We start from the raw sequence: 27255 nt of genomic DNA on the forward strand, positions 1-27255 counted from the left end.
TAGGTCTCAGGCGTTGGCAGTTGCTCTGGGCGGGACTAAGTCCCAGGGGCGGGGCGGGTGGGCTGGCTGCTGCCCCCCAGCAACAGGTGCACATTCTTGGGCGCCTCGTCACTTCCCCTGAGCTGGCGGTCTCTGCGGCTCACCGAGCGAACTCACTGAGCGACGCGGCTGGGCTATGACCCCAGGGGTGCTGCTGCTGCTGCTGGGGGCGCTGGGGGCGCCGCTCGTCCCGGGTAAGTCTGGGCCTCAAAGGGGCAGTGACAGAGCCAGAGGTCGTGGCCGGGCACCATGGCTTCACTTAGCGCTCTCCTCCTCCAGGCGCCCGCGGATCGGAGGCAGAGGGCCGACTCCGCGAGAAACTTTTCTCGGGCTATGATAGCTCGGTGCGGCCAGCGCGGGAGGTGGGAGACCGCGTCGGGGTCAGCATTGGTCTCAGCCTGGCGCAACTCATCAGCCTGGTGAGGGTGCAAGCCTGGGGCTGAGGTCCCGCCCACTGACCGGCTGGGGGCGTGGCCCTAGGCGAGGCAGGGCCCAGGGACGGCTGGGGGCGGGCCCTGGGACGAGGCCAGGCCGAGAGACAGACGGGCTGTTAGCAGAGATTGTAGCGAAATTGGACCAATTGCCCAGCTGTGAGGGTGACGCTGGACAGGCCACGGGTAGAGCAAGGTAGGGTGAGGAACGGGCCTGTGGGCGGATCTTGAAGTGGAACTGGGGATGGACAGGCGGGGGAGCGGACATTGAGGCGGGGTCACAGGCTGGGGCGGAGCCTGTGCCGGACAGCGTCAATGAACAACAGCCGGCGGACCTTCAAAGTTGGGTGAATTACGAGCTGTAGGTGGGGCCCGGGACCTAGCCAAGCGGAGGGCCGGCGGGGATGCTAGACGAATTGGCTGGCAGTAGAGACCGCAGGATGTTTCTGAGATAGAGGCGGAGCTTAAACTAACGCAGCTTCCAGGAGGTAGGGCCTGGACCCAGGAGAGGAGGACTCGGAAAAAGGGAGGAGTTTCCAGGGAGCGCTTGACCCGCAGAGCCTCTCCTTTCTCTACACTTACATCACCTCTACCCTTTAAACTTTTCCCTTCTAGAACGAGAAGGATGAGGAGATGAGCACAAAGGTGTACTTAGACCTGGTACGGAGACCCCCGCGGGTGGGAAAGGGCGTCCCGCTGTCTTTACAATTTCCTCAAATGTCTCGCCCAGTGAATATTTTTTTGCATCCCGACCTCAGAAACGTTTATAACTGAAACAGAAGCTTCAGGACACAATACTTAACTACGGGAGTTCCACTACAAACATTTTTTATTCTAATTTTTTTTTACACTGGTTTGGGGCCACCAATTTGATTCTCGCCTCACTAAAGGGTCGCGAACTGTAGTTTGAAAACCACTGTTTTAGAGGCCAGCTAGTGCAACCTCCTCATTTTACAGACTGAAAAACTGGGGACCGGTGTGAGGGAAGGGGAAATTAGCTGATGGGGTCCCAGCGAGTGCAGGTGAAGCCAGAATCAGAACCCCGGCCTTGAGAACCACAGCCCCCGCCTGCGCAGCTCTCCCTGCCCGGGCTTCCATCGGATATCCCAAGTCCCCTCTCAGCCTCCACCCCGGGACAGCCCCTCAGCCTCTGCTTCTCTAGGAGTGGACTGACTACAGGCTGAGCTGGGACCCTGCAGAGCACGAGGGCATCGATTCACTCCGCATCACGGCAGAATCCGTATGGCTACCAGATGTGGTGCTCCTAAACAAGTAGGATCTTCCCAAAGACAGGGAGGTGGGCGGGGGCCTCCGGAGGGGCGGGGCCTCCGGAGGGCGGGGCCTGATCCTAGACGATAAGCTTCCTTCCCTGCAGCAACGACGGAAATTTTGACGTTGCTCTGGACATAAACGTGGTGGTGTCCTCCGATGGCTCCGTGCGCTGGCAACCCCCGGGCATCTATCGAAGCAGCTGCAGCATCCAGGTCTTTAAGCTCAGCCCACGAGGCTCAAGGGGCTCTCAGAAAACCGCCCTTTCCTCAGACATCCTTACTCCCCAGAGTCTCCCATCCCTCCTCCATTATCCCCCATGACCCTCACACCTCCCTCGCCCTCCTGATCAGTTGTTTCATCTTCTCTGTCCGCTTTCCTTGGCTTCCAGTCTTCCTCAGTGACCCTCCTCCATTCCCCATGGCCTCCCCTAATAACCTTCCCATTCCTCTGTGACCCCACTTCCCTGTGACCTCCCCTGGTGGTCCCTATGTCCCTGATGCCCCATCTCCTCTAACCCCTATCTGCCCCGTGACCTCCCCAACTCCCCCAGCCCCGACTAGTTCTCTGGCAGCTCGAGTGATTCCCCACTCCATCCAGGTCACCTACTTCCCCTTTGACTGGCAGAACTGTACCATGGTGTTCAGTTCCTATAGCTATGACAGCTCAGAGGTCAGCCTGCAGACTGGCTCGGGTCCCAATGCGCAGGAGCAGCAGGAAGTGCACATTCACGAAGGTACCTTCATTGGTGAGTGGGCATGGCTCCCACGGCCATGGGCTTTATGATTTCCAGTTTCTAATAGGCTGATAAATATACTCCATCAGTCATGCCCAAAACAACACCGTGGGGTCAACAAGATAGGTATGACTATCTACATTTTTCAGATACGGAAATTGAGACATTCAATATTATTAGAGATAGGCTGCCCAGCTCAGGGTCCACAGCTAGCCCCTTATCACATCAGCCCCCTCTGCTCTAGGATATGGCAGAGAACGCCATATCTGGCACCGACAAGGACAGGTCCACATCTGTATCTCCTTCTTCTGCTCTTCTTCCTTTTCCCCACCAAGAGAATGGCCAATGGGAGATAATCCACAAACCTTCTCGGCTAATCCAGCATCCGGTGGATCCTCGGGGAGGTGGGGAAGGACAGCGTGAAGAAGTCACCTTCTACCTCATCATTCGCCGGAAGCCTCTCTTCTACCTGGTCAACGTCATTGCCCCATGTATCCTCATCACTCTCCTGGCCATCTTCGTTTTCTACCTGCCACCAGATGCAGGTAAGTGGGCAAGGGGCCCCCCGCCCTCCTTCTTGCCTCTTCCTCTTCACCCACAATCCAGGCAAGGTTTTCCTGCCAACTCAAGCCAACATGGATTGTGCTTCAGCTATCTCAGCCAGGTTTTCCCTTCAACCAGAGCTTAGGGTCTGGATCCAGGTTTTCCCTCCAGCCTCAGGCTCTGCCTCCCCTCTGCAGCCCACTTCTCGACACCCAGTAACTTCTGAATTCTTCCCTTCAGAATCCTAGGATCTCATCCTTGGAACTGCCATTCATTTTACAAAGAAATTCCCGGGCTTAGACTTTTCTTTTCCTCCTTCCTGGCTTCTTCCCTCTTCGACTTTTCAGACACCAACTAGTCCCTTAATCTCCTATCTCTCTTGGAAATAATAGCCAACATTTCTCTAGGAGATAGCATAATGTAGTAACAGTGTAACCCTGGGTAAATTTCTTAATCTCTATGTCCTCAGTTTCCTGATCTGGAAAGCTCTACTGCATAGGATTGTCCCTACTGCATAGGATTATTTTGAGGATTAACTGAGTTAATAAAACTATGCCTAGTACTCAGTAAATTCTATGTAAGTGTTGCTATTGTCTTTGCTATTTTTGAGCACTTGCTATAAGGTAATACAATTAACATGTTACATATATGAACTCAATTCTAACCTTTACGACAACTCTGTGAGGTAAATACTGAATTGTCTTTCCGTTTTACAGAGGAGGATAAAAAGGCTGAGAGCGTTTAAGTCGTTTGTCTGACATTACACAGTTAGAGAGAGGCAGTGTTGCTATTCCAACCCTGGTTAGTGCCAGTCTGATTCAGAGACCAATATGATATCCTTAACTCTGGTATTCAAAACATGTTTTCCTTCTCTCTGGAATCAAGTCCTCTCTCCGTCTAGGGAAGGAGAGGGATGCAGCTCTAGAACACACTTCCAAATGTAGCTTCTACTTTCTCCTGGAGCAAGGCAAATCTTGGAACCCAATGTTATGGGACTAAAGAAGAGCAGACTATAAAAGTTATTTATTTCAATCCTTTCCATGAAGTTTGATGGGCCTGTTGTATGCCACAGGAATAATCAGCCACTTGGCATATGCTTATATATTTTCTTTCATTTTTACATCGCTCAAATTGCTATGTAGTTCCTGGAAACGCTACAGTGGTTGGTCCATTCATTCATGCAGCTATATTTGTTGAACATCTATAATGTGCAAAGCACTGGGAATACATTGGTGAATAAAAGAGACAAAAAATCCCTGCTTTCATGGAATTTACATCCTAGTAGGGGAGACAGTCAATAAACATAATAAATAAATCCATTAGATAGTATATTAGAAGAGGACAAGTCCTAAGGAGGAAAATAAAGTAGGAAAAGGGGTTGAGGAGGATGAGAATGGGGGTAGAGGTTGCACTTTAAAAATAGAATGGCCAGTGAGTATCTCAATAAAAAGGGAATATTTGCTCAATTTTTAAACAAGACTTGAAGGAGGTGAGAGAATGACCCTGACAGATATCTGGGGGGAGAATGTACCAAGAGTTAACAGTGAATGCAAAGGCCCTGAGATGAGAGTGAGTGTGCCTTGCATATTTCAAGAAATAGCCAATGTAACTGAATGAAGCAAGAGAGAAAACAGTAGATGAAGTTGGAGAGCTAATGGGAAGGCCTCATAGACCATAATAAGGACTTTGGCTTTTATGTTAAAGGAGATGGGAAGCCACTGGAAGGTTTTAGAAGAGGAGTGTTATGATCTGATTTACATTGTAACAGGATCAATCTGGCTGCTCTGTTGAGAACAGTCAGCAGCAAGGCAAAGGATGAAGCAAAGAGGAGGCCTTTATAATAAGTCAGACCTGAGGTAACGGTGGTTTGTACCATGTGGTAGTGGTAGATGTGATAAGTCATCAGTTTCAGGATATATTTTGAAGGTAGAGCCAATAGGGTTTCCTATGGATTGCATACGGAATGAGAGAGAGAGGAGAGTTGAGAATGACTCAAAAGATTTGGCCTGAGCCACAGGAAAGATGGAATTGTCATATCTGAAATGGGGAAGACTATGGGAGGAGTTGGTGGTGAGGGAATTAGGTTTCAGACATGTTAAGTTTGAGAAGTCTATTGGACATCGAAGTGGAGAGGTTAACTGGGCAGTTGGATATAAGTCTAGAGTTTAGGGGAGTAAGTTCATGCTTGAGGTATAAATGTAGGAGTCATTTGCATGCAGTTGGCCCTTCCAAAAGCCTGTCCTTGAACAAACTGGAAACATGGTCAATGATTATGCCATGGAGATTGCTTTCTGGCAAAGCCTAATCCTTCCACCTTCCCTTCTGCCTCCTAAGGAGAGAAGATGGGGCTCTCGATCTTTGCCCTGCTGACCCTTACCGTGTTCCTGCTGCTGCTGGCAGACAAAGTACCTGAGACCTCCCTGTCTGTCCCCATCATTATCAAGTACCTCATGTTTACCATGGTCCTCGTCACCTTCTCAGTCATCCTTAGTGTCGTGGTCCTCAACCTGCACCATCGCTCACCCCACACCCACCAAATGCCCCCTTGGGTCCATCAGGTAAGAAGATCTCCTCCTCCAACCTGTGTTAAATTTCAGTCCTAGTATTTGGCTTTATGTTCAGGTATGACTTCTCCCTCCCACCAGCTTCAACCTTCCCTTTCACAGACCTGAGGGAGGACTACAACTCCTGGTAGAGTGTTGAAGTGCAAAGGCCTGCTGGGTATTGAAACCTTGCACAATTAATTTTACCCTCCCATCATTATCATTTCATAGATCTCACACTCTCTTCATCAATACGGCCGATCCTGGGTCCCAGGGAAACATTCTCAGGCTTAGGTATTATCAGGGTGGAAGTCCTCTGACTTTTCTTTCCAGTCAAGATGCTTCCCAACCCACTTAGCTCTTAAGGCTGTGCGGTTGCATTTTCTCGTCTCTGTAGCGCTGTGGAATGTGTATGCACGCAAGTGCAAGAATGGGCATGTGGCGTGGGGGTGGTTAGCTGCTTCCCTTCTGGTCTGAAGTCATGAGAGCCCCCTCCAATACGACAATTCTTCTCTTCTGAAGATCTTCATCCAAAAACTCCCTCTGTACCTGGGATTGAAAAGGCCCAAACCTGAGAGAGACCAGATGCGGAAGCTGCCACCTGTAGCCCCCAGGGATTCTCCAGGAAGTGGCTGGGGTCGGGGAACAGACGAATATTTCATCCGGAAGCCACCGAGTGACTTTCTCTTCCCCAAACCCAACAGGTAGTACCTACTCTTCATCACCCACATAGAAGGGAGAGCGAGAACCTCAGTTTCCAGAAGACTGTGCGGAGGCAGGCGGCCTAAGCTCCGGAAAGATGCTGTGGTCGAGCATCATGGGAGTTGTAGTATCCCTTCTGTTGCCCACTTTAGCGTAAAGGAGAGCACTAAAGCTTAGAGGGCTGGGAGGAATTGCGGTAGGCTCGAGTGGTCGCCTCACTGGCGGGGAGAGCCTGAAGGGCCCTCTCAGGTTTGAAAACTGGCAGCGTGTTGGAGGAGGGAGTTAGGGCGGGGCCAAGAGCGCTGGCGCTGGGTATGAGTCTTTGCGCCCGGGGCGTGGCCAAACAGTACCGCCTCTTTCAGGTTCCAGCCTGATCTGCCCGCCCCAGACCTGCGGCGATTTACTGATGGTCCAAGCCGGGCTGTGGGCCTGCCCCCTGAGCTACGGGAGGTCGTTTCCTCCATCAGCTACATCGCTCGACAGCTGCAGGAACAGGAGGACCACGACGCGGTAAGCTCACTTGGGGTGGAGCAGGGCGAGGCCTCGATTCCACCCGCGAACTCAAGCTCCGCCCCTAGCACTCGGTTTTATTTCTGACTGGAAGTTTGCCTCACTTGGTCCCGCCCCCTGCTTTCCGATTGGTTCCTTACTCCCATCCATCCTCTGCCGCTCTGCGCTCCCCTGTTCCGCAGCCTGCCCTCATCTCGGAGATGTGGTAGCAGGACGAGGGCGGGGTGTGGGTCTTTGGGGGTGGCCTTTCTGGGAGTCTGGGGCTCAGGAACAGTTTATTCTGCTGCCCCCAGCTGAAGGAAGACTGGCAGTTTGTGGCTATGGTAGTGGACCGTCTCTTCCTCTGGACCTTCATCATCTTCACCAGCGTCGGGACCCTCGTCATCTTCCTGGACGCCACGTACCACTTGCCGCCTCCTGACCCATTTCCTTGAGAACGGAGGGTCAAGACTCAGGTCCTGGGCAAACTGAATCCAGAGTTCGGTAGTAGTCTCAAACCTTATCCCTTTTTGCTTCTTCACTCCTTCACTAGGAATCTAATCCTCTCATCATTTCGTTTCTGGGGAGAGAGCCGAAGTGGGACTGGGCAGGAGGACGCCTGGGGCCCACCAGAACGCACTATCAGGTTATTTACTCTTTGGCTTCTTGAAGAAGCTCCTTTGGACATCAACACCTAGGCTCGCAGTAAAATGGAACAAAGAACAAGAACTAGACTGTAAGCCTTATGAGGGCAGGAACTATATCTTGTTCACTGTAATGTCTCCAGCACCTAGCACAGGTCCTGACCTATAATAGATGCTTAACATTTGTCGAATGAATAGAGAAAATTTTTTTCTGGAAGGAAATACACCAATTAGTAGTGCTTATGTTTGCATGTTGGGACAAGTGGTCATTTTTCCTTTATTTTTACCTTTCTTTAACTTATGTTTTGTAATAAGTAGTATCTTTAGGATTAAAAAAAGGTTATTTATAAAAGGATGCATTTGTAATGAGAAAAAAAAAGTGCACTTTAAAAACATTCAAGTTCCAGCTTTGGTGGCTCAAACGTCAGACAAGCTACTAAACTGCTCTGTGCCTAAGTTTTCATATCTGAAAAATGAAGTTAATAATAGTATCTTCCCCCTAGTCTGAGGATCATGAGAAGAGGGGAATAAAAGCACTATACAGTATATATCAGAGGTTGCAAACTGGCGTGTTGTTTGGCTCATGTTGTTGGCTTGCACAATTTTAAAGTTGAATTAGTTCGCTACTTTTAAAATTTTGGTATTTCACAGAGAAATTGGGATTTCTAGCTTCTCTTGAAAAATTTTAAAAACCACAGTAAAACCAGGCCTGATTCCCCTGTTGGCAGCAACCTGCTAGAGCTGACTAGTGGCTGCCTACTTTGGTCCAGGTATTTGTACCAGAATTCCTCAAAGCCCCCACCCACCTGAGCAGCTTCCCTCATTTTACTTGCCCATCCCTCCATAATACTACACGAAATACAGGGGAGGGGGAACAAGGAGTTGAAGCCAATGGGAGGCTAGGAGTCAAAAAAGAAAAGTTGTTGTGTCTCTTAAGGCTATCACACATTTTGTGTCTGTTTCCTTTCAATTTGGAGAAAAGATTGCACCTGGTTTAAGGCCGGGCTTTTCTGGGACATGAAGATCTTGTGCCCAGCAGGCTGTGCAAACTGGACTGAGTTAATGTTTCTGCCTGGGGGTCAGACCAAAGTCAGCTTGAACCTAGTGGCTGCAGCAATTTCAGTGAAGTACCTAGGGTCAACAAGCCCTCACACCTACTCAATTGCTGGAAGTTGTTGTCCTAAGAGGGAGAATAGGGCTGCAACTCCCAGGGATCCCTATGGGACAAGGTTAGCATGTCTCTGTCCAGCCAGACCCAACAGCCACGCAAATAATTGCACCTGGCATCCCACTGCGGAGCACAGTTTGTTTGTCTTGTTGGTTTATTGGCCTAGAGAGTTGGACACACACACAAATGCGGAGATAAATATTGGTCAGTTTCTCTAAATCTGGGTCCTCACTACGTATAGAGCTAGAGTCTGTAGAATTCTAAATCTTGCGTGCTATAGCACAGAACCAGTGGCCTTCCCACTCCATCACCCTTCTTCCCAGGGAACATGGGGAAAGAGGGCACAAACTGACAAGACTTGATAATTTTCAAAAGACAAAATTGCAAAATCCCAAATTTCCAACATCTGAAATGCACAATATTCAAGTCCCCCAGCTCAGATACATATATTTTTAATCTCCATTTCGCCACAATCTCACTTGTTGCCCAGAACCACCAAATTCTGGAAACTATTTTCCTAAATCATATATTCAGAAAAATAAATGTCTACAATCTCAGTTCTCCCAAAATGTCCATGGTTTTGGAATTTTGACCTGTTCTGAAATTCAGATTCCCCAGTCCATCCTCAACCCCTTCCATCTCCTGTGCCTTTTTGCCTCAGAGGAGTACAGGTTAAGGATATGGGGGGACTGTCATCGCATCTGCCCCCTGCCTCCAAGGCCTTCCTCAGTCTCTCTGTGGTTCCGCTGTGTGTGTGTGTGTGTGTGTGTATATATATATATATAATTTGTGTGTAGATATATATATATGTATTCTTTATTATGTACTTTTTTCGCAGTTTTTCTAAAGTGCCAGAAACAAGATCTGTGGGAATTTTTTAGTGATATTTTTTGCATTTTTCCCTGTTTTAAACTTTTTTCCCCCCTTAAAAATTCGAACTTGGTACATTCAGTAGGAAACTCTTCACTCGGACTGTGGCCAAGACCAAGAAAAGTGCAAAGAGACAGAGGAGGAGTGAAGGAGCGACACTCCTCCATGGTTAACATTCAGGGAGCCTGTCGAAAACCTTCCCCGTCCTGTATGCTGGGAGGGTAAGGGGTAGCAGGAAGATGCTCCTGTCCCTCCCCCAAACTCACCTCCCTCCAAAAGCCATGATCTTGCCCTTTCAGCATCTGTTGAGAGGGCAGCCATCTTGGCCCCAGAAAACAGTAGCTGGGAAAAAGGCTGCCATTTTGATGACAGCAACTTTTCCCCTTTTAAAACTGCACTCCTCTAGTTCCCATTTGTCAAATTTGCTCCCCCAAACTTGCTCTCCCCTGTGAGCTGTTTTGTTTTGTTTTTTTGTGTGGGTTTTTTTGAGGCAGGGGTGGGTGGGATGGGAAACGTTCATCCAATCACAGAGAGGGGAGGCCCAGTTATCAAAGAGAATTAGGAGCAAACATTTCTTCAACTCCCCCACTGGAAGGAAACATAGGGACCCCTGACCAGGGTTAACTAGTGCAAATTAGGGATTAGGGACTACTTAAGGTCCCTGCACCCCATCCCTAGGCTGGGATCTTTGGGTGTGGGGAACTGAGTCAAAAATGGGGTGTAAGGTGCTATTTTGGAGGGAAAGTTGGTGGGGATACCCCAAAGCCCACCAAGGGAGTAGGATGGTTTCCCAAAAACCATCTGGAGTGATTGGTGAGGAGAGCGACACTGGGGAAGATGGGGGTAAGGGTAAGGATGGGAGGTCATGTGCAAATCCTGGGCTTACCCACCCATCCAACTCCCATCATTTTTCTGGCTATTTGGTCTAGTCTGGGAGAAACCATCAGGAAAAAACAGGGAGAAAGTAGATTCCCTTCCCCATCCCATATGGAGCTCCTCCCTCCTGGCCCCCAAATCTGGTTTATCCCAGAAGAGGCCATATGCAGAGGCAGGAAGAGGTGTGCTCTACTCACCTCTTTTGCCTTGGAAGAATCTGGGGCTCACTAGATTTGGGGGTCAAGATAGGGCTAAGATTGATGCTGCCCTGGGCTGGGAAAGTACTCAGCCATGGAACAGACAGGTAGGTTCACCCTCCCCCCAACACCTCCTTGACCTGGATTGGGAGAGGCCATCTCCAGAGTCTAGGAGTATGAGGAAGAATATGGAAGATCCAAAGGCATGGAAGCCAAGGAAGGCATGGCATCTTAACGTGAAGGAAACGGACATAGAAACCCACGCTTGGGAAGAATGGAATCCAAAGCCATGTTCCCAGGTGGGGGGTGTCAGGTATCACAATGGTCTGGTCCAGGCCCTGGGCCATGAAGAATGGAATGTGCTAGGAAGCATCTGGGGAAGGGCTTAGAGAAAGCTTCAGAATGAGAGGGGATCATTATGGGAGAGAGATGGTTTCCCCCTAGGTTTACGAATTAGGGGGTCGGGTTAGACATTCAGAGCTGGTGGGGGCCATGAGTAGAGATTCTTATAAGTATATTGCTCAGTTGCCCCAAGGGCTGGAGAAGGGATGGGAGCTGGCCCTGCCCCTCATGGAGGCCATTCCCTGGAGGAGAACTGAGAGGGGAACCACCAAAGATCCCTTCCCAGGAGATGGGAAAACTACAATCTCACACAAAGCAGCCTGACCCCTGAGCTCCAGGGGCCCCCAAGTCCCTGCACAAGAGTGTAGAGGGACTCCCAAGGGGCAGGGAGGCCAGGGAGCTGGTAGTGGCGGGGGGTTCAGGGAGGGTGGCATCTGGTGAAAGGGGGGATCTGGGCCAAGAGCTCACCCCACATCTCCCTTCTGGGTTCTCTCGACCCCTGCCCTTTCCCCTTCTCCCTTAGGGGGCACTGGTGGAGGAAGAGTTGGGGGGGGTGGCGTTGGGGGGGTAGGGGGTGCTGCTTGAGGATTGACTGTGTAGCCAAAGACCCCTGGGAGGAAGGGAAGGGCCCCCCCTCCCTTCTCATCAGGTAGGACCATGTTAAGAGCAACCGGGAGAGCAGCCAAGTTGCTGAAGTTGTAAGGGTAGGCGGCAAGGAGCTGGGGGCCATAGACTAGTGGGTAGGGCTCAGGGTAGAAGGTGACTTTGGCAGCCCCCATTGCCTCCATGCGGTCCCCCTCCCCAGCCCCCACTGGCCCCTCACTCCCAGGTTTTCCCCTGCCACCGCCAGGTTCCCGGCCACCCCCAATTAGAGCCAGTGGAAATTCCTGCACAGGTGGGTAGGCATAGGTGCCCCCTCCTCCCACCACTGGGGGCTCCTCACCCCCCGAGATGACAGGGTCCTGGAGTGAGGCGGTCTTGGAAGCTTCCTCAGCAGCAGCACTCCCGCCACCTGCCTCCCCACTGGATGAGGAGACTTGCATCTCTTGGGGGGCTTCTTCCTTGACATCCCCAGGTCTGGTGCCGGTGCTGCCCTTGGAGTAGGCAATGACAGGTGTGGGGGTGCCCCCGGGCCGCTCGGCAGCATGCCTCTGCCCGTGGCGGCTCAGGGCGGCTGCCGTCTTGCACACCTTGGCGCAGTGAGGGCAGGCAAAGCGGGTGGAAGGCCTACGTCCAGCCCGGGAGCCATGGGAACCTCCACTGTGGGCCTCCTGGTGCTTTCGCAGCTTCCTCAGGGTGGCAAATGTCTGGGCACAGTCCCCACAGCGGTGCCTCCGCTCGCCACGGGCACGCCCTGTGGGGCCTTCAGCCGCGGGGGTCTCCTCCCAGCTCCTGCGTTCCAGCTTCTGTCTCCAGCGTGGTGGCCGGCGGCCTCTGGGCATCCCGCTGCCCCCACTGCTGCCTGCACCTGTAGCTCCAGCCTTGCGCTTGGGCTTGTATGAGTAGTAGGGCCTCCAGAGCTGGTCCTCCCCACCAGCCTTTGATTCCTCCTCCTCCTCCTCGTCCTCATCATCGTCGTCCTCTTCATCATCCTCCTCACTCTCCTCCATGTCCTCTCCGCTCAGCTCCCCAGGACGCAGGTCAGTTTCTGAGATGCGGCGCTTGACAATGGCCTCCTCACCGATTCGCACAGTGATCTGACACAGTGGAGGTGGAGCCTGTAGCTGAGAGGGGCCTCGGCCAGGCCCTGCAGGGGGACCCCCGCCCCCACCAATCCCTCCAGCTGGCTTGGCTGTGTAGGTCAGAGTCCTTCCGGCCCGTGGGTTCCGGCCCTTGGCCTCCTCCGTGGCTGTGGCGGGCCCTGCGGCTGTTGCTGGGCTGCCCGCTGTGGCTACGCTGGCTGGTGTGGCTGCAGGCTCGGGAGGAGGAGGGGGGTACTCACGTTTTTTGGGAGGCCTCGGGGGAGCAGTGTAAGTGATGACCGAGGCGGCTTGGGCCCCCCCTGTGCTGGCTGGCCCACCCCCTGTTCCACCACTGCTACTGCCCCCATGAACAATGACAGATGGAGCTGGGTGGGCAAAAGTGATGACAGAGGGTGGCGGGCCAGGCTCTGGGGCAGGCGGGGGTCCAGGTGGTGGGCTGGCTGGCATTGCTGCAGGGGCCGGTGTGTTGAGGCTTGGAGAAAGGGGGGCCTCGGGGGCTCCCTGGCTGTAGGTCTTGTAGGGCCTCTTGGCTGCCCGCATGGGGAGCAGGCGGTACAGCTTGAGGGTGTTGAGCTTGGGCTTATAACCTCCATTGGGTGTCTTCTCACTGGCCAGGAGGCCAGGGCTAATGCCGTGGAAGGCTCGCTGGTGGGTCTTCAGGTTATAATAAGTGACAAAGGTCTCCCAGCAGAAGATGCACTGGTACCTGGGCCAGGACAGCAGGGAACAGGGCAGGGACAGAGCCATTTGAGTCAGGGGCCCTGAAGTCTGGGCCTCAGCTTCCCATGTCCTCTACTGCCCTCCACTCAGACTTCTAACTGCCCCAGCCATTTGCTCACTCTCCTTTTATGCTGCTGTCTCACTCGGCCAGCCTCAGGAGGGACCCTAATCCTAGCTCAGCTGTGAGATACTAGGCCTCAGCCATTCCATCTGTGAACCAGGAAGAATCACACACCTTGCCTAACTCACAAACTTTTTTTTTTGAAGCTCAAATGACAGGATGGGGAAATGTCTTATGAACAGGGACACATTCTGGAATACATATTAAAACTATTGGTGGACATGCTTGCACTCTCCATAGTCCTTTCCTAGGAGGGCAACTTTCTCTTTCCTCCTCGGCCTTCTCCACACCACCAAGCCAGGACATGGCACCTAGAGGTGCTAATAAACATCAACAGAAAGAAGTCGGGCTGGAGGGAGGATGACAGGTGAGTGATGGAGTAGGCCAGTCTCAGGATGATTGTCTAGGTCCCACCCTCTGCCCATTCCCTCCCTTGTCCATGTGGTCCCTGAGTGCTGACCCTTGACCCCTCCCCCTCCACCCACCCCATCCAGGCCCTCAAGGCCACTCACCTGCGTTCCCCGGTGTGCCACACCTCATGCTTGGTGCGGTACTCAGCCAGGGCGAACACCTTCTCACAATAGCGGCAGGGGTACTTCCTCCGCCACGAGTGTACATTACTGTGCCGCTTCAGGCTGGACAGGGTCACGTAGGAACGCTCGCAGGCCGCGCACACATACAGCACGTGGCCACCCACCACCTTCACCACGTGCTCCGGGCCACCGCGGAAGCCCACTGGTGGGGGCAGGGCTGAGGCGTCCACTCCTGCAGGACCACTGGGGCCTGAGCCCCCGGCTGTCAGCCCTGCAGACCCCTGAGTGCTGGCCCCCCGTCTGCACTGTGCCTCATGGGTCTGTAGCCGCTTGGGATGGATGAAGCTTTTCCCACATCGGGGGCAGGGGAGGGGCTGCCGGGGCAGGGTGGGCTGCGAGTCAGAAGCCTGGGCCTCAGCCCTGTCACTCTCCCATTCCCCAGCTGGCCTAGGCCCAGGCCCGAAGCTGTCCTCTTCAGGCTGCGAGGTGGCCATGGGGGCTGGGGCAGGAGGTACCCAGGCATCACCTCCCTCCCCGAGGCCCTGCAGGCGGGAGATGCCCAGACGCCGCCCCAGAGCTCCGATCTCTGCCACAGCTGCCCCGTCCCCTCCACCGCCAGGTAGTGCAAGCCGGGCACTGTAGATGAAATTGAGGACATCAGAGAAGGCAGCTGCTGGGACCCCTGGCAGCTCCAGGACCCGGGGAGGGGATGATGCAGGGGGTGAGGCTGGAGGGGGAGAGGAGGAGGAAGAGGAGGAGGAGGAGGAGGAAGAGGAAGAGGAGGAGGAGGAAGAAGAGGAAGAGGAGGAGGAGGAAGAGGAGGAGGAGGAGGAGGCAGCTGTGGTGGTGGCAGGGTTGGGGGCCGAGCCCCCAGTAACTGGTGGGAGGGGCAGTGGGGCTGAAGCCAGCAGGGCCTCTCTGAAGAAGGGACTAGAAGCAGCCAGGACGCTGCGGTGAGCAGGGAACTTGGTGTCTCCGGCTATGAGGGTGACGTCACAGAAGAGGCCACGGAGCCGCTGCTCATTGAGCTGGCGCAGGACGGCGGGGGCATGGGACGGATCCGTCACCTCTGCAGGGGGGGGCATGGCGCCAGCCTAGATGGAGGAGAAGAGGCCAGGGGAGGGTCTCAGAGGCCAGGCAGAGGGCAGGGGCCTCTAAAACCAGGGAGATGAGCTGCGAGGGGGTTGGAGGTTGTTGGTCAGAGACTAGAGGAAGGCTTACTTCTGGTCACAGAAGTCAGGGGTTAACTTTAGTCACCTACGTCTGGCCAGTGGGGCTGGAAGAGGCCAGGGATACCTCAGGTCATGATGAAGGTCAAGGGGTCAAAACCTCCAAAGTCACAGACTAGAGAGGTAAGCAATGGACACTTCTGTCTCATTGGAAGGAGGAAAGAGCCCCCACAACTACTGATGACCATTTCACAGGACTTCCCAGCTTAGACAAAATGGCTGCCCTTGCTGGCCTGCTGCCTTAGATCCAGTTTCTCCTAGATGCAGACCTCTTGCACCGTCTCACCTGAGAGCACAGCCAACATGGAGTGGAGTGGGGGTGGCTCAGCGAGTCCCTTCTGCAGGGCCTCTTCCTTCTGTGGAGAAACAGAAACCATGTCCTCAGGAAGGGAACTGGGAAGGAAAGGACCCCAGGAGGTGGGGGGTGGTACAGCACTTGGGGTCAGAGAGGATGCCTGGGCTGCTCTGCAGACCCTGACCCTCCGTCAGGCTATTTGTTTAGCTGCATCCAATGAGACCTAGGAGGTCACACAGATTATTGCAAAGCCTTGTTCTGCTGGCCCCAAGAAGTACAGGAACAAGATAATTTGCATATTCCCAATGTACCTCAAAATGATACAGCAACATAGTTCAATCCCATAGGTCCAGGGAAGCCTGTTGGATCACTCTCAAGTCCCTTTGGCCCAATCTTTGGGCTCAAAGGAAATCAGAGATTTGCATGTTTTCTTTTATTATAATAGTCTCATTTACATATCAAAATAGATTTGCTAGAGCTTTTTTATTGGATCAAGCTGCTAGATATTCAGAGTAGGAGAGGACCTCTTCTCACACACACCAGACTCACAAATCTCAGAGGGGGTTTCTGATCCAGGTGTCATGCGACTACCAAAGACCATGGATTCATACATACGTGCCAGCTTGCTCCAGTCTCTGGAGGGCACTGGAAAGGCCACCAGACTCAGAGTGAGGAGGCTCATGTCCCACTCCTTACTCTGAGAGCTTGCAGCCTTGGGACTTTGGCTTAAAAAGGGGGGAGGTGGGCCGGCCCAGTGGTGCAGTGGTTAAGTTCACCCGTTCCACTTCGGTGGCCCAGGGTTCGCCCGTTCAGATTCTGGGTGCAGACATGGCACCGCTTGGCAAGCCATGCTGTGGTAGGCATCCCACATATAAAGTTAGAGGAAGATGGGCACAGATGTTAGCTCAGGGCCAGTCTTCCTCAGCAAAAAGAGGAGGATTGGCAATAGATGTTAGCTCAGGGCTAATCTTCCTTAAAAAAAAAAAGTGGGGGGAGGGAACATAACCCCTACCTCACCTCTTTCTGGGAGGCTCACCCAAAGGAATACCAGATGACCCAAACATGAGCTGTGGCAGTCACCGCACAGAAAGCACCTCACAGCTGTTTCTCTTGTGTGGGCACAGACAGCGCTTTGGGGTCCCATTTTTCAGTTGAAGATTTGAGTTTCAGAGTCAGAGAGTGACTTGGCCAAAGTCACATAGAGCTGGTAATAACAGGTGGGGCCTGTTCACAGAGCCAGGCCTGCTGATCTGAGAGCAGAGGTCTCAGCCCATCGTCCACCCTCCATGAAGCGTGGGAGCTCTCTCCTTCTGAATGCCCTGGGTCACACATGTCCTCTGAGGAGTCCTGCATCAGGAGTACCTCATACAATTCCCACGCCCCCCAAAATGCTCTTTTCCCATGTATTACGCATACTATCTGGACTGAAAGACCTTCCTTCCACAGCCCGATTCATGTTCCCAAAAGACTGCTCTGACTCCTCTCCTGGAGGAGGAGGAAGGTGGTAAAGAGGAGTGATATCCCAAAGTTCTGAGAGCCCCAACTGCCAGGCACATGCCAGCACTGTGTCAAGTGTTACCTTGTCAGTTGCTGGATTGCAGATGGGTCAGGAATCCTGGGGAAGCCCCCCTCGCCCCTACTGCTCCACTTGTGGGCTGGTGTTCAGTTCTGGTCATAAACTGAGGAAAAACAGCAAGGACTCCCACTCCCTTCCGTGATAGCCCCTGGCCCACTGGGACCCCCAAGAGTCAGTGCTTTTCTTGCACCACCTCATCTGCTCCTCAGCACTTCTCCATTTTAAATTGACAGACTGAGGCTGAGAGATGCCGGGTAGCTCGCCCAAGGATATACAACCAGTTAGTAGCAGGGCTGGATCCTGATCCCAGGAAGTTTGGCTCCAAAGGCTGTGTTCTTGACTGTACCACATCAGGAAGAATGACGTTTACAGCTGTGATATTGTGATATAATAAGAAGTATATATATTTGCTCTTCATCCCTGTTCCTGACACGCAGCTCCTAAAACTCTTGTAATTTCCCAAGTGATGGGGTGCTAGCAGCATCTTCTGTTCTAACATTTGGTCTTTGACCCTGGTTCCTAACACCAAGCTCCTAAATCCCTTGGTGTTTCCTGGGTGACAGGAGCATCTTTGGTTCTAATGAGGTGACTCTTGGTGGGCTCCTGGATGGCTTCAGAATAGGGGCTGGTCACTAGAAAGACCAAGCCATGATTAGAAGCTTGGAACTTTCAGCCCCGGCCCCCAACCTCTGGGGAGGAGAGAGGGCCCGGAGACTGAGTTAATAATTGATCACGCCTACGTGATGAAGCCTCCATAAAAATCCCTAAACCATGGGGTTCAGAGAGCTTTCGAGTTGGTAAACACATCCACATGTCGTGAGGGTGGTGCGCCCCAACTTCATGAAAACAGAAGCTCCTATACTCAGGACCCTTCTAGACCTCACCCTATGTACCTCTTCATCTGGCTATTCATCTGTGTTATCACATCCTTTTATACAAGAAACCAGTAAACGTAAGTGTTTCCCTCAGTTCTATGAGCCATACTAGCAATTATCGAATCTGAGGAGGGGGCCATGGGAAATTTCAATTTATAGCTGGTCAGTCAGAAGGACAGGAGGCCCAGACCTGCAACTGGCATCTGAAGTTGGGGCAGTCTTGTGGGACTGAGTCCTTAACTTGTAGGATCTGATGCTGTCTCTGAGTAGAGTGTCAGAATTCAGTGGAATTGTGGGACACCCAGCTGGTGTCAGAGAATTGGTCAGTGTGGGAAAACCCCACACATTTGGTATCAGAAGTGTTGTGAGTAGAATGTATAGAAAAACTGTTGTGTTTTTCTCTCAACAGCACTCACTAGGGCCCCCACTAGCCCATCTAGCATCTTTCTGAAAATTAGAGGAAGCGAGAAAAAATTAGATGGGCTCCTTCCTCCAGGAGGCAGCGGCCCTGCACAGGTGAGCAAAGCAGAGGTTTGAGTCCAGCCCCCGTTACCCTCTTGGCCGGGCCTGCCTACCTGCACAACCTGTGCAGCGGGCTCGGTGCCTACTGAGGCGTGGCTGTGTGCTCCCAAGGTGCGTGGAGCAGGCCTGTCAGGGCTTCTTCGAACCACAGAGGTCAAAGCTGGTCTGGCCCTTAGAGATCACCTAGAATCAACATCATCATGGTACTTATAGCTGCCATTTATGAAATGCTTATTACATGCCACAGTGCAAGCATTTTATCTGCATCCTCTCATTTCAACACTCAAAAGGCCCACAGGGAGGCAGGGACTATCATCACCCCATTGCAGAGGTGAGGAAACTGAGGCTTTAAATGCTCTAAACTCCTCACTTTCAGGTAGAATGTAGTGGTAGGGTGATGTACCCCTGGTTTCACGACTAAGCAAGTCAGGGTTTGGACCTAGCTCTCCTGAGTTCATCTGCCCCATCACTAGCCACTGTCCTGCAAGGGCTTATGGGAGATGGAGAAGACACTAGCTATATGACCCTGGGCAAGCTGCTTAACCTCTCTGGATCTCAGTTTCCTTGTCAACAAGGTGGGATAATGAACAGCTCTCATCGTAGGGTTGTCGGCAGTATCTAGAAGAGTGTGTGGCACACGGTAAATGCTCAGTAAGTGCTAGCTCTCCTTATCATTTTGGAACTCAGACCCGGAAAATGGTGGGGGGAAGTGGTGAAGAAAAAGAGGCAGAAATCAGGCTTCACGGTAGGTTTGGTGGCTCTGTGGTTTTTAGTTTTTTATTTGTTTTTACCATTTCTCTACTCTTGACTGGCTGTGTGATCTTAGAAGTGTGACTGAGGGGGGCATCTGAGCACTGCCACCAGACACACTCTACTTCTTGCTGTTCCTTTTGCCTGGAATGTTCTTTCCTCAGATAGCCTCCTGCCTTGCTGCCCCGCCTCCTTGAAGCCTTGAATCAAAAGTCACATTCTCCTGGAGGCCTACCCTGGTCACACCCTACCTCCCCAAACTTCCTATCCCTCTCCCCGACTTTTTCTTCTTGGCACTTAGTAAACACGTTGTTCATTTATCTCTAGAATGTACCCTCCAAGGGAAGGGAGATTTTTGTCTGGTTTGTTTACTGCAACTTCCAGTGCTTAGAACAGCGCCTGAGACATAATGGGGGATTAAAAAAAATTTAGTGAATGAATGGAACTGCCTTCTTCAAAGTCTGCTGGAGTCTGTCCCCCCTCAGGAAGGAAGTCATCCTCAGGGCCAGACGGAGGTGGCCAGGAGCCGGGGATGATAAGCATAACCTGACCACTTCTGAGGCTTCATGCTTTGCCTGATATACTTCCAGGGCTTGACATGTGTTGCCTCATTTAAGGATGTCCTCAAAGTGGCCATCCAAAGTCGCTGTTTATTTTATCCCAGTTTTACAGATGAGGAAACTGAGGCTCACAGAGGGATATACCTTGCTCAAGGTCACACAGCTTGTGAGCAGTAGAGTCAAAATTCAAATCCAGGCCTGCGTGAACTCAGACGCCGAGTCTTTTCCTCTCCATACTGCCAGATCGTCCCCTGAAGGGGCCTACGGCTGGCCAGGTTACAGAAATCACCACACAAGGTCTCTGCACTAGGTGCAAACTGTGTCATGTCCGACTCTGCCCTTTCCCTCGCTCCCCACATCCAGAGGTCACCAAGTCTGGTCGAATCTGCAGCCCAGTTTGGGAATAGCTCTGGAAGCCTTCCCTTCAACCCATCTCTGGCCCCACACTAGCTCAGGGCCTTGGTAACACTCACATGGTCCAAGGCCATGGCCTCAGCCATTCCCCTGCCTCCAGGCTTACCTTCCACCGTCCAGCCTTCCTCTCCCTGAGGGCCAGCTTCCCCAACGCAGCTCAGGTGGTATCACTTCTGGGCCCAGAAACCTTCGCGGGTCCCCATTCACTCCAGAATAAAGCTCAAATTCCTCAGCCAGCCAGTCAAGGGTCTAGCTCCAATCTTCCTTTCTAGTCTTGCTTGTGTCAGCCCCCCTCAAGCACGCAGTGTGCTCTCCAACCTCAGTATGTCTCACACTCCCATGCTTTTGCCCACGCTGGTTCTCCTACCAGAAATGCAACCTTTCCCCAGCCTCTTCCCCAAATCCCTCCGAAATGTGAAAATCAAATTCAAACGACACCTCCCTCATGGCCCTCCCTGACCCACAGGACAAAGACAAGCTCTCCTTCACCTGGCTCATCAACATTTTGTGCCCCAGTGGCCAGCTCTCAGCAGCAGACATTAGGTTCTCACTCCCCAGGCTGGCCCTCCCTGAGTCACCGTCTGAGCACACCACTGAAATGAAGTGGCGCAGGTGCTAAGTTCTGCAGAGACTGCGGAGAAGTGTGTGTGTGTGCATCTGTGTGTAGTGGAGGTGCACAGAAAGGCCCAGAGAAAGTTTCAGGAGGGTAGCAGAGGACAGCATACAAGAGCACAGGATTTGGAACCTGACTGCCTGGGTTCAAATCCAGCTTCACCTCTTCCCAGCTAAGTGGCTTTGGGCAAATTACTTGTCTGGGCCTCAGCTATCTCATCTGAAAAAAAGAAGTAATTAGAACACCTATTTCCACAGAGCATTGCAAAGACGAAATAAGTGATCGTATGTAAAAGCACTGAGAATAGTGCCTGGTACACAGTAAGTGCTAAATAACTGTTTACAGCTATTATTATTAGCCAAGGCCCGAGAAGAGGCTCCATGCTGGCAGAGGGCTAACAGTGGCTGGCACAGGCATAGCCCCCACTTGTAGCTACTTTCCAGGTACATTTCCCACGTGGTACGTACTTACCACTCTGTAGGAAGACAGGCAAGGCAGGTAACTAGCCCCATTTTACAGATGAGGAACTGAGGCTCACTCAGGGTAAGTGCCAGTGAGGAAGTGGTAGGGCCAGAACTCCTCAGTTCTAGTCTAGGCCTCCTTCCCCTCCACCAGGCTGTCGTGCACCTGTTGTGCAGGCCTCACACAGCAGCCAGCACCCCCCACGCAGGAGGGCCCTGCCATAGTGCCCTCTGCAGCCCCCATGCATATCCACCTTTCCAGCCTGGCCAGGCGCAGTCCACAGTGGTGTGCACACTTGGAGCACACCACTCACCCTTACACACACACACACATCTACAGAACAGCCCAGGCCCCAAAGGTGAGGAAAACCTGTTCTGAGGAATCTGCCTAGTGAGCGAATTCCGTTCCCAGACCCTTCCACAGTCGCAGGAGCGGCCCAGTGTGCGTCACAGAAGAGACGGAAAAGCAGAGATACCCGTAAGGGGGGCAGAGAGAGGGTGAAGCAGGAGGAGGAGACTGAAAACTTCGTGTTTCTTTTTTCCATTTCAGTGACAAGAGTCACACCCGGCCTTTACGTAAACATGGCCAAGGAGCCACTCTGTCCAAGCTCAGTTTCCTTGCAGCCACCAGGCCTCTCCTCCCGGTGACCCTGACATGCTGGGCGGGCCGGTGAGGGGCAAGCACACAGACCCTGCACAAAGACTAGCTGGGCCACCACGACAACACCCAGGCCTCCCGCCGGCTGCCCTTGCTCTGCCCCATATTTATCTCCCTGCCTTCTTCATAACATATCCCCACAGCAGCCCCACACGGCCACTTAAACACACAGAAGGCAGGCACGCACACAGCTTGTGCTGATCTCCAGTCTGAGGCCCACATTGCCCTTGTCACGCCACCTCCCTCCCCACAAGTGTTTTCTGACCAGCTCGCCTCCCAGCCCAACAGCACAGACAGGCTCCCGCAAACAACGTCACAAAAGAATCCTGTAGAGAATGTTGCAAACACACAACCTTTCCCTTGCTCGGCTGCCCATGATCCCATAAACACAACCTGCACATTCCACCCAAAGCCCCTCACACCAGTGCCAGCTGCCCCACAAGTATCTGAGACACACCTTGGGGTTTCTCACTTCCCACATGATCCCAGAGACCTGAGTTCTAGAGGCGCACCCCCCATGTGACTTGCTCCTCACAAAGACACACAAACCCATCCAGCGGGCCATCCTCACCAGGACTGGACCACACCTCAGCAGCACCACAGAAACTGGACCCAGACGTGACATCTTCCGACTCAAAGGTACACAACCACCGCCTCCACACAAGCACACACACCCTGCACTCTGGTACCCTCCAGAGCACTTACACCAGGCCAGCTATGCAGAAAACAACAGTTCATAAACAGTTCATATGTGCAGCACAAGACATACGTGCAAGAAAACACATGCCGGTATAAAACATACATAAAACCCTACATCTAACAAACTCCACATGTATTATGCTCTGCTTGGACTGCAGACCTGTCACCCAAAGCCACAGGGCCACGTCTTGTAATTCTGCCCCACAACACTGGACACCCCTCCATCTGGCTTGCTGTCCCCATGGCCCTGGTAGGGCCCTACCCGGACCCCTGGCTGCCAGACCAGCAAACAGTGGTGCCCAGGAGAGATTTACCTTGCCCCACAACACAGCAGGAGACACACAATCTGCAGGACTCACAGCCACAACCCTGCCCCGACGGCGCGGCGGCTCCGGGGCCCCCGCTCGCCCTGCGCACCCCGCACACCCCAACTCTGGGGCGCTCCGCGGCCCACCCCTCCCCCTCTCCGCCTGGCTCCTACGCCATCGCCCTCCCAGCAGCTTGCAGCGCCGGCCCGGGCTCACACCCGCCCCACCCCACCCCCAACCTGCCCTACAAGGGGAGGGGGACACTAGGCTGCAGAATTAACCCTTCAAATGAGGAGTGAGCACGGCCCCTTCCACGGCCACAGGCCATCGCGCCCCCAGGCCACCGCTCGGTCTGATGCCGTACCGGGGCCCCCTTAGTCGCCCCCCAGCGCCGTGCGCGCCTGGGGGCGGGGCCAGGCTCAGCCCCCGACCCCTGAGCCCCCAGGTCAACCCCAAAGGGGAGCGGTCTGGCGCGGGGCGCGGCTAGGGCCCCCGCGGCGCCGGGCAGCGGGGAGGGGGCCCGGCTGTTGGCTCCGGTCCGCCCTGGCCCTGCCCGGTTCGCGCCGGGGCCCACCTGACTGCGATGGCGCCGCGTCCGCCAGGCCCGGCTCATCACCGTGGCCGCCCCCGGCCGCTCCGGCTTCGCCCGCCTCCAGCTCCGGCTCCGGCTCCGGCTCCGGCTCCGGCCCCGGCCCCGGCCCCCCCAGCGCCCGGCCCCGGCCCGGCCCCGCCGCCGCCGCCGCCGCTGACATCATCGGCTCCCCCCGCCCCGGTCCTACCCCCACCCCCACCCCCGGAAACAGTCCCCCCCCAGCGCCGCCGCCGCCGCCGAGAGGAGGCCGGCGCAGCGCAGCCGACACCGACACCAGCCTCGGGGCTTGGGCTTGGGACAAGCGCGCCCGACGGCCTTTGCTCGGACCGATCCCAGGAAGGGAACGGCGCCGCGCAGGGCCGCCGGACGGGTGGGCACCGAGTGGGGCGCGGGCCTGGCTGCAGCACCCCTGCAGGGCCGCACGACCACCCACTCCCTAGGAAGGGACTCCCCACCCCCACCCCCGCCCCCTGCACGCCCTTCACTCAGCGGTGCACACCGCCCAGACCCAGAGCACGCACACCCTCTCCGGGCGCAGACACACAACATGGCAGGCTTACAGTCAGGCCCAGTGGGACCGGCAGATCGAGGCTCAGCACACTTACTAGGCAGCCCTGGACACACACAAACAGAAACACACACCCTCCCCAGAAGTGCACAGGGACCCCCACCGGGCCACAGGCCAGGAAGGCCCCAGCCCCGCTGACACGCACAAATAATGACTACCAGCGCAGATGAATACGCAGCTTGGTATTTTGTCCCCACGGCAGAAATATCCACGTCTATATACTTGTGGGTAAATGCACAGGCCTTGGTGTGGGCCTCCTGGGACAGCACCAACAAAACACCAGGTGGAAGCACACAGAAGAAACACATTCCTGAAACTCCAGAGGGACAGTCTCAGAGACTCCTCCCCGGTGTTCAAAAATTCGAAACTCAGGAGACAGAGTAGCCGGCCCTCAGAGCTCCATTCCATAAAACCTTTCTGAAACAAGGCGAGACACAGATAAATTAACTTAAAACCAAAGGAGTCTCATCACACAGAACTCGTGAAGAGAAAAAAGAATCAGACAAACTGTGGAGTCGAAGACATAGATATAAAGCAAGCAGAGTTGGAAACAATAAGAAAACAGGCCCACCCCCACTCAGGAAGGTTCCAGGGAAGAACCCCACCCCCACTCCAACCAGGTCACAATGGTTGGAGCTCTCATGGGTCCAGGCCCCCTGACCCAGGAGAAGAGGAGGAAGTCCAAGGAAAGATGGTGAGTGTGGAGGCCAGCGGGGCATAGACCCCCTCCCTGTAGCTTCTGGCTGTTCCCTTTCCCATCCTCCCCTAAAACTTCCCAGCTGTCCTAGAGACACCCACAAATGAAATTCATAATGGTGTACCCAGATGTCTCTGGAACCTGTGACATCATACAGACACATAGCATCTGAGGCCGCCTCCCCTTCCTCAAACCAACAGAGCATCCCTGGGTCCTCTTTTTCTCCTCCCCAGGAACAATTTACCCAGAGAAACTCAGTGCTCCAGGACCGCTCACTCTCAACTTCCTGCTTTAGAGGCTCAAGGCCCACATTGCACCACCTCATCCATCTTTCAGGCCCTTTCTAGCTCCCAAGAGTTCCTCAGCAACACAGCCTGCTCCTCTACTATCCCACAGGGTCCCAGCCCCCAGCCTGGCATTTGCCTTGCCCCAGGTCCTCTGGGCTATGGCTGCCCTAATGCCCGAGCTCCTTTCTCCCTAACAGGCTGGCAGTCACCCCTACTTCAACCTGTCCGACTTCACCCAGCCATCGCCGCCCTCCACTCCGCCCAGCCTCCCCTCGCATCAGCGCTGCCGGCCCTCCAATGCCACCAAGGGCCTGCTCATGGCCCTGCTGGGTGGGGGCCTGCCCGCTGGCTTCGTGGGCCCCTTCTCCCGTATGGCTTACCAGGCCTCCCACTTACCCTCGCTGGAGCTGCTCATCTGTCGATGCCTCTTCCACCTCCCCATTGCCTTGCTACTTAAACTGCGTGGCGACCCACTGTTGGGACCTCCCGATGTCCGGGGCCGGGCCTGCCTCCACGCCCTGCTCAACGTCCTCAGCATTGGATGCGCCTACAGTGCGGTTCAGGTGGTGCCCCCTGGCAACGCTGCCACTGTCCGCAAAGGTTCTTCCACCGTGTGCTCTGCCCTCCTCGCCCTCTGCCTTGAGAGCCAGGGTCTCAGCGGCTACGATTGGTGTGGCCTGTTGGGCAGCACCCTGGGACTAATCATCATTGTGGGACCTGGACTAGGGACGCTGCAGGAGGGGACCACGGGCCTCTACACCGCCCTGGGCTATGTGCTCGCTTTCCTGAGTGGCCTGGCACTGTCCCTGGGGCTTCTAGTGTATCGCTCCCTGAACTTCCCCTCCTGCCTACCAACAGTGGCCTTCCTGTTTGGCTTGGTGGGGCTAGCAGTCTCCGTGCCAGCCCTCTTTGTGCTGCAGACCCCCATACTGCCCAATGATCTTCTGAGTTGGACCTGTGTGGGGGCAGTGGGGATCCTTGCCCTGGTCTCCTTTGTGTGTGTGAGCTATGCGGTCACCAAGGCCCACCCTGCCCTAGTGTGTGCCGTCCTGCACTCCGAGGTGGTGGTGGCCCTGATGCTGCAGTATTATGTGCTCTATGAGAATGTGGCACCTTCTGACATCATGGGGGCAGGGGTGGTGTTGGGTAGCATTGCCATCATCACTGCCCAGAACCTCAGCTGTGAGAGGGAAGGGCAGGTGGAGGAGTGAGATGGAACTTGAGAGCCTGGGGGTTGGGGGGGCAGGGGTAAATAGAAGGAGAGACTGGAATACAAACATAGGAGAACAAGTGACTGCAAAAGAACTGGTGTGGGAGAGGGAAACCCCTTGGAGTCAAGGGTGACTTGGGGACCTTGGGGATGTGGTAGAGAGGGACTGCCTGGAAGACCTAGGGACCAAGAGATGTGGAGTCTAGGCTGGGGCTTGGAGATCAGGGCATAACTAAGGGATAAGGTCTGAGCAGCACATCAGTGGGGCTGAGGCAGGCAGGCCATGAGCCATGGGGAGGATTTTCCCCTCAGAAGCAGAGAAGAGCATTGGGGCTGGAGTGTTTGGGGCTTTCAGACAAACAGAGCAAGCAGCTGTGCTGGGGGAAGGGAGTGTGCATTTTTTCCCTGAGCGTCGGTTTCCCTTCCTCGTGGTTGTGCCCCCCTCCCCCTTGGGGTGGTGACGTGACATTGACATCAAACGAGGATCACTCTGAATGTGGCTGTGCAGTTGGTGTCATCTCTGCTTCGGAAGAAGAGTGCAAGTCCTACCCTGTTCTTATTGGAGAATCCCTTGGGATCCCCGCCCCCCATCTTATTTCTGAAATATTCTAGAAGGGGGAGGATTTCCTAATGTTCAGACGCCTTGACCTCGAATCCCCCAGGACTTCTGTGTCCCGCCCCACGGCTAATCTGCTTTTCCCGGATTGTCGCGGTCCCGTGATCGCTCCCGGACAGCGGCCAGCCTCCTTCTGGAGCAGGTCTCCGAGCTGAGGCCTCTTCGACCGGTTCAGGCCGGGGATCCAGGACCAGAGCTCCGTACAGCGCTCCATTAGAGGCCAGGAGATGCCCACCCCTACCAGGAGGCCGCTCAATAAATATCAGCTACTTCCGGACAAGCAATTGGCCTCGCCATCTTGATCTGTTCATGCATATTCAGCAGGTCACTGCATATTCATGACCAAGGACGGCCCCAGCACTCCCCTCTCCGGGAACCCACTTGGGAGGACCCGACTGG

The 27255-nt window shown here is 54.2% G+C and overlaps 3 protein-coding genes across 15 annotated transcripts; 2 read left to right on the plus strand and 1 right to left on the minus strand.

Annotated features, from left to right (window-relative positions):
* Window positions 1-50: 50 nt before the first annotated feature.
* On the plus strand, window positions 51-7944 carry CHRNB1 (cholinergic receptor nicotinic beta 1 subunit). 5 transcript variants are annotated; one of them, XM_070563074.1, is made up of 11 exons: window positions 51-233; window positions 319-458; window positions 1086-1130; window positions 1633-1742; window positions 1846-1954; window positions 2340-2487; window positions 2811-3020; window positions 5353-5576; window positions 6084-6265; window positions 6626-6773; window positions 7067-7944. In XM_070563074.1, exons 1-11 carry the CDS (start codon window positions 176-178, stop codon window positions 7205-7207), a joined length of 1515 nt encoding a protein of 504 aa, XP_070419175.1. In that variant the 5' UTR covers window positions 51-175; the 3' UTR covers window positions 7208-7944. The 5 variants fall into 5 exon arrangements, with proteins under 5 accessions (XP_070419175.1, XP_070419176.1, XP_070419177.1 ...); XM_070563075.1 differs by having other exon boundaries at window positions 76-233; window positions 2367-2487; XM_070563076.1 differs by lacking the exons at window positions 51-233; window positions 319-458 and adding an exon at window positions 522-666.
* Window positions 7945-8700: 756 nt separating this feature from the next.
* On the minus strand, window positions 8701-25561 carry ZBTB4 (zinc finger and BTB domain containing 4). Of its 9 annotated transcripts, XM_070563066.1 has the most exons (5): window positions 20254-20498; window positions 18477-18606; window positions 15442-15511; window positions 13906-15020; window positions 8701-13258 (listed from the first exon to the last, which is right to left on the minus strand). In XM_070563066.1, exons 4-5 carry the CDS (start codon window positions 15009-15011, stop codon window positions 11314-11316), a joined length of 3051 nt encoding a protein of 1016 aa, XP_070419167.1. In that variant the 5' UTR covers window positions 15012-15020; window positions 15442-15511; window positions 18477-18606; window positions 20254-20498; the 3' UTR covers window positions 8701-11313. The 9 variants fall into 9 exon arrangements, with proteins under 9 accessions (XP_070419167.1, XP_070419170.1, XP_070419165.1 ...); XM_070563069.1 differs by lacking the exons at window positions 18477-18606; window positions 20254-20498 and adding an exon at window positions 25427-25561; XM_070563064.1 differs by lacking the exons at window positions 18477-18606; window positions 20254-20498 and adding an exon at window positions 24192-24454.
* Window positions 24595-27140, plus strand: SLC35G6 (solute carrier family 35 member G6). Its single transcript, XM_008530411.2, has 2 exons — window positions 24595-24740; window positions 25228-27140. The coding sequence occupies exons 1-2, from the start codon at window positions 24738-24740 to the stop codon at window positions 26239-26241; spliced, it is 1017 nt and encodes a 338-aa protein (XP_008528633.2). The 5' UTR covers window positions 24595-24737; the 3' UTR covers window positions 26242-27140.
* The last annotated feature ends 115 nt before the right edge of the window (window positions 27141-27255 follow it).

This window comes from Equus przewalskii, chromosome 10, assembly GCF_037783145.1.
Source record: "Equus przewalskii isolate Varuska chromosome 10, EquPr2, whole genome shotgun sequence".
In the NCBI taxonomy this organism is placed as follows: Eukaryota; Metazoa; Chordata; class Mammalia; order Perissodactyla; family Equidae; genus Equus; species Equus przewalskii.